The following is a 9,156-nucleotide window of genomic DNA, read 5'->3' as shown; positions in this document are numbered from 1 at the left end:
ATGCAGAATAAAGAACTACAAATAACAAAGAATGAAGTTGTTTATTTACATATTGTCTATTTTTATGATGTTAAAGAATGTCAACAAGAAGAGTAGAGAATGACAGAATCTACCATTTTTGTCAGTGAACACAGATGAAGTAGGAAATCATGCAAATGTAAATCTATAAAAAACATTTGCTTGCCACAAAAAAAAACACATTACATATACTGTATTGTACTCCAAAGGTAATGCCATTGTATGATTTATTTCTTTAGCAATATTTTCAACTAATTTAGAATTAGTAATGAATATATGTGGATATAATGATTTCCTTTAATCTTTAGTCTTTAAAAATGCACATGAAGATATTTCAACAGAATATGTTGCAGTTTTCTGGAGTGCTGTCATAACTTTTATTGCAGTGTTGGAGGAAACATTGAGACCCCTTCATGATCATGTATCAATACAAATTCTCGTTCTGCTTCATTACATGAAGTGATTCTGATAATTTCTTTGTCTGCATGTATGACAAATCTAAAAGAATTCCGTCTGCAAATTACTGTGGTTAGGTATTGCTTTATGAGATGGTCTAGACATGTTATCAAACCATGACATGTGGGCTTCTCTTTCTGCAACCAAACCTTTTTGTTCAGTAAACCCTCCGCAGTGAGGTTCTCTAGCTTTAACTGACATTTAGTTTCCACAGTTGTGCATGGACCGCTAAATTGAGTGGCGTATGTGACTGAGAACCTGTTGCATTTGATGTGCAATCTTGTCAGGTTCTCTTTAGTAACAGCTTCTTGTGCCTGTGTAAAACAGGATTTAATCTCATCCTGGCAGGAGTGGTTGAAAAAGTGCCTGGCCTCAATGAAAGACTTTTTGATTTTTTCTGTAAATGGGTCGTAGATAAAAACACTGACATAGGTTTGGTTGTTTTCTGATGTTACAGTAAAAACTTGCATGTCATTCTGACCAATTTGTACACAAGAGTAATTTCCTTTGACTAGCAATTTGGAGTATGGTTTTAGAGGATGGTCTCTAAAGAATCTCTCAGCAAAGTCCAAGTTGGAGAGAAGGGTGTTGTCTTTTAAGTTCTTTTCCTTCAGTTCATGCATCACAGACATTATGCTTTCTGTGTCAGGTTTAAAACTGGGGTAACAGCTTGGAAAGAAAGAAAGAAAGAGAGAGAAAAAGAAAGAAAATGTATACATTTAATTAATGTTTAACTTCTTCCTGCAGATCAATAGCAATGTAGGCTACTTACAATGAAGTGTCCATTGAGAAGGAGGATGGGTTTCTCCAGCAGGCCGAAAATTCTTGAATTAGAATGATCCACGCTGTCATCAGATATGACATTCATTTATGAAAAATAATATACAGGCATTATAATCAAAATATACAGGGTGATCAGAAGTGTAAGAGTCGTTTATAACCCTGAAGTGATCAAATTAAACAATCACATTCATTATACTGTATATAGCAGAAGGGTGTGCAAACAAAAATATTTCCTTTTCAGTTTGTAAGTAGGCCTAGGTATCATTCTTTATAGCTTTAAGATAATTTTGCTTTAAATAATCAGTTGTTTTGTGTTGTTAGTTCTAACAGATGTTTCAAATTACTTTAAAATAGACTACTAAACGTTTTGTAGTTTGTGTAGCCTATTCTGAAAAAAGACAGCAGAACTGACTTACCTAGATCTGTGTCCAGCAGTCAAATGAAGGCTAGAACTCTGTTTGGAGGAAATAAAAACGTGTTTAAAAGTGATTTCAGCAAATGTGGTGTTCCAGCGCTTCTTTCAGGCTCTTGCAGGACCACCGACAATTTCACTGTAAGTTTCGGTTTCTCAAAGCTCTTGCTGGATTCCTTACTTTCATTTTCCAGGAAATAAACAAGTCCTTACGTAGGTTGGGAGACATAGGGAGCTGAACTCCTGGGTGCTAAAAGCAGCCAAATCTATAAACTACAAACATAAAAACCCCGTCTTTTTAGGCAAGGACCAGACATGGGTGTCATGTAGGCTAATAAAATATGTTTCATTTGACTTAATTTGTATTTAACGTGATTACAGTTTAATAAAAACATTAGAAATTGATCATTATAAAACGTTTCCTTTCCAAGGTTATTCAAACAGTGAATTATTTATTTTCAATAATATAGAAAGTATCATTAACTTTGATCTATCGCGAGTTTAAGCAGTCTCAAAAAAAAAAATAGTTTTAATCACTGAAACTGTCTGATGAAGTTCTTACTTACATTGTACTTACATCTGCTCAAACAGTGAATTATTTATTTTCAATAATATAGAAAGTATCATTAACTTTGATCTATCGCGAGTTTAAGCAGTCTCAAAAAAAAAATAGTTTTAATCACTGAAACTGTCTGATGAAGTTCTTACTTACATTGTACTTACATCTGCGAGCTTTGTTTATGATGAGAGAATTCGCGGAATTCAGCCAGCGAACGCGCGCGCACTCAAACCTGGTGAGTTTTAGACAAATAAAAACGATATCCTCCAATCTGAATGGAATCTTACCATTTGAGGCTTAAAATTCGGAGTTTGTGCCCATCATTTACCACGTGAATTACTGTGAAATCTGCCAAGGACGACTGACAAAATCTGCATACTAACTACTTTCGCCATTCATTCATTTTCTTTTTTAATTATAAAGCACAAATAAACACAACAAGAGTTGACCACTGTGTTGTACAAAAGAGGAAAGGTCAAATAAAAAGAATAATACTAAATATAATACACTAAAATATAAGTTAAAATGAGACCAAGAATTATAATTAGTTAAATACAAGAATAAAAAGATGAGACTGTAGCTTAGATTTAAAGGGGTCATATGATGTTGCTAAAAATAACATTATATGGTGTATTTGGTGTAATGAAATGTGTTTATGCGGTTTAAGGTTAAAAAAACACATTATTTTCCACATACAGTATAATATTATTTCTCCTCTATGCCCGGCCTTTCTGAAACGCGTCGATTTTTACAAAGCTCATCGGTCTGAAAGCGAGGTGTGCTCTGATTGGCCAGCTATCCAGAGCTTTGTGATTGGCCGGATACCTCGAGCGTGTGACGGAAATGGTATGTCCCTTACCATACTGTGATGCCCTGTCCAGCCGGAGCAACGAGACATTAACATTAAAATCCATTATAAACGAGGCATTTGTTGCATCCAGTGGGGACATAATTACGGAGTATAATGACTTATACTGTCTTTTTACGCGTTGCATCGCGCCACGTAAACATAAAACCATGTCTGCATTTGTGATCGGAGAAATGACAAACAACATGTGCTACACTACACTGCTCAAAACTCGCGTTTGAATCATCAGTGGCAAATTCTTTAAATATAAAAAAGTACTTACAGCCTGTGAGTCAGAACAGCCGGCATTGTAGTCTACTCTACCAGGATCAGGAAACAGCCCTCAATTAAATGCGCTGGACACATCTGAATATTTGGGTTGAAGTGATCTGGAACAGTGTTGTAAATACAACTTAACCACTGATTTCTAGTCGTGTCCTCTTTTGGAAGGCCAAACAAAGTTTCGCTTTCACAACAAAACAGCGTCACACACGGCGGCCTTGAGTGAGCAGAGGCCGGCTTGAGGCATTTTCGTCCAATTTAGTGGCATTTTTGCCCCAACTCACTGTGGCCATGCTCCGCCTATGTTAGGAGAGGAGAAACAGAAAAGAGACCACAGTTTCACTGCGAAGAAGCACATAAACAGAGCTGTATTGTGCTTTACGTTCAGTGTTGAAAAATATCTGTCAGACAAACTGATAAATGAACATGACACTAAATGAGTGAGGATCACACACGCACACGCGCACACACACACGGCCTAGAGTGAGCGGAGGCCAGCTTGAGTGAGCAGAGGCAGGCGGGCTTGAGAACGGTGTGGCCGGCGGATTCGCCAAAGGAGCGTTTGGTGGGCTTGCGGCAACCACATGTGACGACCCTGGGCTGGACTCCGCTTCGTCCACGGTGAAAGCCGATCCGGTGATCCACAGCGGAAAGTTGTTGTATTTCCTACCAGCACGGGTCAGCTCCAGGCATGACGAAGCAGATATCGTCCTCTTTTGGAAGACCAAACAAAGTAGTTTCGCTTTCACAAGGAAACACACAGCGCCTTCACGACATGGCGGCAGCAACAATACTACAGCGAGAATAAAAGCTACGCCTTCTTTCTTTGTGTGAACATTTGGGTGGCGTTATGCAAATCTTCCCACATTGTGACGTAGACATGGGGGGGCGTGTTAAAACGAGGCATTTTAGGTAGGCGTGGTTGACTCTTAACTTTTATAAAGAATATATCTTTGGATTTGAGACTTTAGTCTTTGCAACTTTACAGATCTTCTTTATGGACCAAGAGCTTGTAACACTCCAAAGAGAAAGGAAAAATTGAAATCGCATCATATGACCCCTTTAAAATCATATACAGAAGATGCGGATCTCACAGATAAGGGAAGACTGTTCCATAACCTTGGACCGGCCACCTTTCAACTTCAATCTTGATCTTGGATATGACAGAGTAATACTGTCTGAGCTTCGCAAACATCTGGCAGACCTATTCACATTTACAAGATCTGACAAATAGCGCCATTAGCACTGACTCATCCAGACTACAAATTAGAGAGGTGGAGGTTGTGCAGGGACTGATGGGTACTGTTTGTGGGGTGCAACTCTCCACAGGTGATCTTTAGCTCCATGTGATCCAGAACTGATGGGATTTTGTCAGCCTCCATGCTCAGGGCTTTTCTGGTCTGCTTGAAGAAGCTTTACAACTCAGTGATACCCAGCAGAGTGGCTCGCTGCTGGCCTGGAAGTTGTGAGGCAAGATTCTGGATGGGTTCTTTGGATGAGAGATTTTTTTTGTTGTACATTGGTTTATACAGTGATATCTGATGTACTGATCTTTAACGTCGAAGGCAAAACACATGCAAAATAAAGAACAACGCTTTACAAATAACAAAGATTCAAGCTGTTTATTTACATAGCCAATTGTACAATATTTAGATATTAATGAATGTCAACAATAAACTGAGTAGAGAATAACAGAATCTATTACAATAATTTTTGCCTGTGCACACAGTTAATGTATCATGCAGATGTAAATCTATTTGCTTGCCACAAAAAAAAGAGGCAAGATACACATTGAATATACTGTACTGTAATATACTGTAGTGGCATTGTATGGTATAATATTTGAAGGTTATACTTTTTTTTATTCTGTTTTCAGGTAGGGCTATAAACCTTAACTGATGAAAGTACCCTATACTGTAACAGACAGACTGAAGTTACAGTCCAGTGTAGGCCATGCATGTGAGGGTATTTTGCGGTATTCTGGAATGCTGTCATAGCATAGAAATTGCAAAATGGACCAAAAGGACACTTTAGCATTGGTGGTTAAAGACACCACCACCCCACCCCCGCCCCGCCCCTGTGCACGCCTCTGGCTTCTATTTCCATGCTGGAGGGTACATTGAGAACCCTTTACCATTGTGTAGCAAAAAATACTCTCTTTCATCTTGTTCACCTGTAGTGATTCTCATTACTTCCTTGTCTGCATGTATGATGAAACTACAGTTGCTCTTTGGAGCATCAGGTGTGGTAAGGTATTGTATAATGAGATGGTCTAGACATGCTATCAAACCATGACATGTGGGCTTCTCTTTCTGCAACCAAACCTTTTTGTTCAGTAAACTCTCAGCAGTGATGTTCTCTAGCTTTAACTGACATTTAGTTTCCACAGTTGAGCGTGGACCTCTATATCGAGTGGAGTACATGACTGAGAACCTGTTGCATATTATGTGTAGACTTGTCAGGTCCTCATCAGTAACAGCTTCTTGAGCCTGTGTAAAACAGGATTTAATCTCATCCTGGCAGGAGTGGTAGTAAAACTGATTGGCGTCAATGGAAATTCTTTTATTACGTGCAAGGATAAAGACATGGACATAGGTTTGGCTGTCTTCTGATGTTACGGTAAAAACATACGTGACATCCCCACCAATTTGTACACAAAAGTAATCTCCTTTAACCACCAATTTTGAGTACTCTTTTAGAGGATGGTCTCTAAAGAATCTCTCAGCAAAGTCCAAGTTTGAGAGAAGGATGCTGTCTGAAATGTTATTTTCTTTCAGTTCACGCTTCACAGACAGTATGTTTTCCATGTTAGGATGAAAATCTGGGTAACAGCTTGGGAACAAAATAAAAATGATATGTACATTTATATACATTTAATGAAAGACTTTTTTTCTGCAGATCATTATTAATGTACTTACAATGAAGTGTTCATTGAGAGGGAGGAGAGGTTTCTCTAGCAGGCCAAAATTTCACCGGAATAATACACACTATCATCAGATACAGCAGTCATTTATACGGAATAATGTACAGCCATTCTCTCAAAATAAACAGGGTGATCAGAAGTGCTGGGGACTTTTATAACCATGTGGTGATAAAATTAACCAGTCAGAATCAAGTATTCCACATAGCCATGTAATATAGTTATCTAACACAGTGGTTCCCAACCCTGGTCCTGGAGGCACCCCAACACTGCACATTTTGCATGTCTCCTTTCTCTGACACACCAATTTCAGGTCTTGGAGCAGGCGTGCCCAAACTCGGTCCTGGAGGGCCGGTGTCCTGCAGAGTTTAGCTCCAACTTGCCTCGACACACCTGCCTTCAATTTTCTATGCCTAGTAAGAGCTTGATTAGCTGGTTCAGGTGTGTTTAATTGGGGTTGGAGCTAAACTCTTCAGGACACCGGCCCTCCAGGACTGAGTTTGGGCACCCTGTCTTGGAGTCTCTACTAATGAGCTGATGATCTGAATCAGGTGTGTTTGATTAAGGAGACATGCAAAATGTGCAGTGTTGGGGTGCCTCCAGGACCAGGGTTGGGAACCACTGATCTAACATATATTGCAACAGAATGTTTTACCTAAATCTCTGTTTAGAGTATGAAGTAATTTGAAAAGTTTGTTTTAGGGTTTTAGTGAGGTGTGAGACGTTTGCATAAATATATATTTTAGTGTGCTAGTTCCTTTTGGAAATAAGTGTAAAGACTTCTTTAAGACTCTTTAAGATCCGTTTGCTTTAAAAGAGCAAGTCAATAATCACTTTTTTAAAAGTTATAATTTGATTGACAAATATATGTTAATTTCTTCACTTCAATCAATTCTTTTATCAGACTTAAACTCTTAGAGAAATACAACACTTTAAAATACTAAACAGATGATCCATTTTGACTGTATTTTGTGTACTTAAAACAGACAGTTGGACAGACTTACCTACTGTAGATCTTTGTTCGGTGGTCATATAAAAGAGAGAACTTTGAAAAACGTTTTGTCTTTGTCAAATGTTGTCTTCTAGTAGTTCAGGCTCAGGATTCACAATAAGTTTCACTTTCAGTTAAACATCAGCTTCCCTTTCTGGGAAACAAATGTGTCATTATAGGCGGGGAGAAACAGAAGAAACAGAACAAGAAAGACCATTCTTTTATTTCAAATAAGCATATACACATAGAGCTTTATTGTACTTTATTTAATGTTTAAAATACTGTATCTATCAAACAATACAAATGAACATTCATTTTTTGGCAAGCCAGAAAATAATAATCTAAAAATATAACTTTATTTCTGATTTTATCATTATACAGTGGCAAAGTAATAGAACCAATTTACAACTGGACAGAGAGATTAGGATTGGATCTCTCCACTGAAGAAAATCTGCCATCTAGCATGGGAAGAAATGACCACACCCCCAAATACATACAATTATTAATGTTAGTATTATTACTTCTGTAATTTTAGTTCTGCATCCTTCAATAACCTGATTAATAACCTAATAACTTGGTGATCTCCTCTATAACAGAGATGGAAGCAGTTGTCCCATGATTCCTAATCATATACCACAACTCCTGCACCAGCTGGCTGTGAGGTTTGTTCTGGGCATCGGTGAAGATGAAGTACTGAGTTGTATGGTTGTCTGCTCTGCCAGTGATAAACTCCAGCATCTCCCCATCACCCTATAGAAAGATACGTGCGTTCTCCTCCTGATACTGGTCAGAGTGATGCAAGGATCTTCTCTAGGGACAGCTTTTGCCCAAGAAAATTCTATGGTGTGGCTGGATGTGAAGGGTGTGCAGGAGCTGATGGGGTACTGTACATGAGGTGCAGCTCTCCACAGGTGATCTTGAGCTCCATGTGATCCAGAAACCTCCTGATGGGGTTTTTTCAGCTTCGTTGCTCAGGGCTTTTTTAGCCTGCTCAAAGCAGTTTTCCAACTCATCACGACAGCAATGTCCAGCAAAGTGGCTATCTGCCAGGCTGATTCCGGATGGGTCCTTTGGAGGAGCTGTGGCCCAATTGAGCCCAGATGTACCAGGTAGGACAGGGCAGGTGTTCCGGTGGTGATACGCACCAGGTGGCGCTCTCCTTCCAGTGTTAGAGAGACGTCACGCCACTTGGATGCAAAAAAGGTCTCCAGGGCTTGGATAGAAAAGTCAAGATTGGTTTTCAGGTGTGAGTCCAACAATCCTTCCTGATGTATTTTCCATTTCACCGAGAGAGGACAGTCCAGATCAAGAGAGGGTACAGTGAAATATATGGAGATAGAATTGTTGCTTAATTCCAAATAAATATATTATGATCCACAAATAAATGTAAAGAGATTAACAAAAATTAAACATATTGACAAATAAATAGAATGAGATCCACAAATAAATCTTAAAGTTTCACAAACATGAATTAAATTCACGAATAAATAAAATGAGATTTGCAAATAAAAAACATATTCACAAATATATATTTATGTCACAACCACAACTTTGCCTGGCATTTATTTGTTAATCGCGTCATGTGCATTTGTAGATAGCTGCACGCATTTGTGAATCGCGTCCTGTGCATTTGCGAATTGTGAAACATTTCTTCCGTCAAGACGTGCTGACAATCCACAAATATGTGGACTCCACCCACCGTCTACTCAAGCCAATCAGATAACAGCCACATTTCGCTAACCAATCGTAGCACAGTCTCGCTATAGCCAATCACGTTTTGCTTTACAATCAGGGCGGTCTCGTCCTGAGATAACTTCATTCATCTGCATTGACTCAAAAAGGTAATATAAGGGCCATAAAATGGGTACCGTAAAAGATGTTTAAAATT

The 9,156-nt window shown here is 38.7% G+C and overlaps 2 protein-coding genes across 3 annotated transcripts; both read right to left on the bottom strand.

Annotated features, from left to right (window-relative positions):
* Positions 1-284: 284 nt before the first annotated feature.
* LOC107548614 (uncharacterized) lies at positions 285-1,786 on the bottom strand. Its single transcript, XM_016229371.1, has 3 exons — positions 1,674-1,786; positions 1,247-1,319; positions 285-1,143 (listed from the first exon to the last, which is right to left on the bottom strand). The coding sequence occupies exons 2-3, from the start codon at positions 1,258-1,260 to the stop codon at positions 396-398; spliced, it is 762 nt and encodes a 253-aa protein (XP_016084857.1). The 5' UTR covers positions 1,261-1,319; positions 1,674-1,786; the 3' UTR covers positions 285-395.
* A 3,196-nt stretch (positions 1,787-4,982) lies between these two features.
* LOC107548613 (uncharacterized) lies at positions 4,983-7,365 on the bottom strand. 2 transcript variants are annotated; one of them, XM_016229369.1, is made up of 3 exons: positions 7,282-7,365; positions 6,276-6,344; positions 4,983-6,189 (listed from the first exon to the last, which is right to left on the bottom strand). In XM_016229369.1, exons 2-3 carry the CDS (start codon positions 6,287-6,289, stop codon positions 5,454-5,456), a joined length of 750 nt encoding a protein of 249 aa, XP_016084855.1. In that variant the 5' UTR covers positions 6,290-6,344; positions 7,282-7,365; the 3' UTR covers positions 4,983-5,453. The 2 variants fall into 2 exon arrangements, with proteins under 2 accessions (XP_016084855.1, XP_016084854.1); XM_016229368.1 differs by lacking the exon at positions 7,282-7,365 and having other exon boundaries at positions 6,276-6,380.
* Between the last annotated feature and the right edge of the window lie 1,791 nt (positions 7,366-9,156).

Source organism: Sinocyclocheilus grahami, unplaced genomic scaffold (genome assembly GCF_001515645.1).
Source record: "Sinocyclocheilus grahami isolate Dianchi unplaced genomic scaffold, SAMN03320097.WGS_v1.1 scaffold351.1, whole genome shotgun sequence".
NCBI lineage: Eukaryota > Metazoa > Chordata > Actinopteri > Cypriniformes > Cyprinidae > Sinocyclocheilus > Sinocyclocheilus grahami.
The sequence above is the reverse complement of the archived record's forward strand: the minus strand, read 5'-3'. Positions and strand labels throughout refer to the sequence as shown.